General features: G+C 39.1%; 1 protein-coding gene across 1 annotated transcript; it reads right to left on the reverse strand.

The window, feature by feature from the left end:
- Positions 1-427: 427 nt before the first annotated feature.
- Positions 428-1,455, reverse strand: LOC122196800 (uncharacterized). Its single transcript, XM_042899893.2, has 2 exons — positions 1,040-1,455; positions 428-953 (listed from the first exon to the last, which is right to left on the reverse strand). The coding sequence occupies exons 1-2, from the start codon at positions 1,393-1,395 to the stop codon at positions 446-448; spliced, it is 864 nt and encodes a 287-aa protein (XP_042755827.2). The 5' UTR covers positions 1,396-1,455; the 3' UTR covers positions 428-445.
- Positions 1,456-2,320: the final 865 nt, after the last annotated feature.

Genomic DNA, 2,320 nt, shown 5'->3' on the forward strand with positions numbered 1-2,320 from the left:
AGCTTGTTTGGATTAGTGAATCAAAGCATCAAATCCTTTCAGTTGTGATTGGGTAATATTAAGACACAAAAGGATACCTGCTTCACTGTATTTTGACTCTCTAAGGTATTTCAAATCACTCAGTATTTGATCCATATCAGCCATATCAAGACCATCACCTTCATCATTAATGTTAACATTTGATTCCTGTGTTTCTGGTACATGTTCACTGTCAACAGTAGGTGTTGTTTGGGTGACAAATTGACTCTCAACATTAGGTGTTGTTTGGGTGAAAAATTGAGTCTCAATCCCAGGTTCTTTTTTTTCCAGAACTTTCACCTTCTTCATAAACACTGGTAGACCCTCTTCCACCACTTCTACCCCCTCTACTACCACCTCTTCCACCTCTTCTACCTCTTCTGCCACCTCTTCCACCACCTCTCCCAAGTCTAGTGCAATTGGTCAATTATGGATTCAACCTTGGCCTTCCTATTTTCTTCTTAGGCTTTGGTGTTGGTTGGACTGAGGGATTCTTGCAAGACAGTTTATTGTGCCTCGTTTGCATACAATTCTGACATTGGACAGTTCTACCCTTAGAGGAGACTTGGGAAAACCTGTCTTGATGCTCAGAGACATGCCTTTTCCTTTTCATACAAGGCCTTCCTGGCATCCTTCTTTCAATAGGTGGTAGTGGTTTGGTGTAAGGTGTTGGTTCCCACATATTACTGCCATTAACAGGAAGGATGTTAGACTCATAAGTAGCTAAGAACTTGTCCTTACCAAACCATGTGCTGATGAATCTAGCTGGATCCTGTTGTGTGTAAATTATGGTTGCTTGGGCATGGACACAGGGGATCCCAGATAACTCCCAAAGTCTGCATGTACAATACATCCCCTCTAAGTTCACTCCATATGAGTGGAAGCCATTTCTCACTTTAAAAGCATTCAAACCACTAGGATGAACATACCAACTCCTGCAAACACATTAACAGTTTTAATTAGTATACATATTGAGTCTCAATACTAAACTCATACATTGTCTTGATTTTATAATACTTACTTGATATCAAAAGCAAACTCATCCATTTTCTTAATAGCTCCTGGACACACATTATTCACCCATTTACGTGCTTCTTGCTTCAAGTTAAATAACCTTTCCATCATATATAGTCTAATCTCCTCAAGCATGGCCATCAAAGGCTTCTTTCTGGCATCAAGTATGATGGCATTAAAACACTCTGCCATTGCATTTTCAACAGCCTCACATGCCATTCCACCTTTAAAAAATGCCATGCACCAAGATTTAGGCTCCCTTGCCATCAAATGATCATAAGCAGCATGATTGACTTCTCTGATCTTCTCCATATTCAATTTGAAGTCTCCTTCAACAGTTGACTTGGCAACTGTCCAAAACATATTCTTGAACTCTATACCACTGAAGACCTTTCTGAAATTTGCATACACATGTCTTGCACATTATCTGTGCTCCACATGTGGCAATACAACCTTTACAGCTTCCAAAAGACCCTATCAATTACATTAAAAATTTTCATTACTAACTGCTTAATCCATTTACAAATGAAATGAAAAAAAGGAGATAATTGAAAACATTACCTTGTGTTGATCAGAAATAACACACAAATCCAAGCCTCCTTGTAATTCCAGGTCATCATGTAATAGTTCCATGAACCATTGCCAGGTTGGCTTGTTCTCAATTTCAACCACTGCCCAAGCAATGGGATACACATGGTTATTTGCATCCCTCCCTATGGCAGTTAGCAGCTCACCTTTACATTGTGCTTTCAAAAAACTCCCATCAAGCCCTATAACTATTCGACAACCAACTTTCCATCCTTCTTTGATAGCCTTAAAACATGTATACATTCTATGGAAAGTAGTAGTGTTATCAGGGTTTACAGTGACAGATATTTGAATTGTACTCCCTGGATTGGACCTCATCAGTTCATGCCCATAATCCCAAACTTTTGCATAGTGATCACTCAACTTTCCATCTATTAAAGAAATTTCCCTACACTTTGCTCTATAACATTTTGACCATGAAACCTTTCAATGGAACCTGCTTTGAATAATAGCTTGCATTTCCATACATTTCAGATTTGGTTTCCTAATCATCTCCTTCGGAAACTGCCTAGCTATCCATGTGGGATCCATAAGATTAGCACTACGGAAATTCCTAACACAGGTATGTTGCTCAACCATTTTTTTGATTTGGAATGATCTTTCAGTGCTCATCTATGAGGCCCTTACAACAAAGGGACGTTGAAATTTCTCATGGTCACTTGCACATACAACCACGAGCCTTACACTATCACATTACTTG

The sequence above is a fragment of the Lactuca sativa genome, chromosome 2 (genome assembly GCF_002870075.4).
Source record: "Lactuca sativa cultivar Salinas chromosome 2, Lsat_Salinas_v11, whole genome shotgun sequence".
NCBI lineage: Eukaryota > Viridiplantae > Streptophyta > Magnoliopsida > Asterales > Asteraceae > Lactuca > Lactuca sativa.

Bases quoted from the DNA above. Each gene is read 5' to 3' on its own strand.
- LOC122196800 (XM_042899893.2), bottom strand. From the start codon at position 1,395: ATGTTTTGGACAGTTGCCAAGTCAACTGTTGAAGGAGACTTCAAATTG. The intron at 954-1,039 runs GTAAGTATTATA...ATGTGTTTGCAG, and splicing joins GAGTTTGCTTTTGATATCAA to GAGTTGGTATGTTCATCCTA.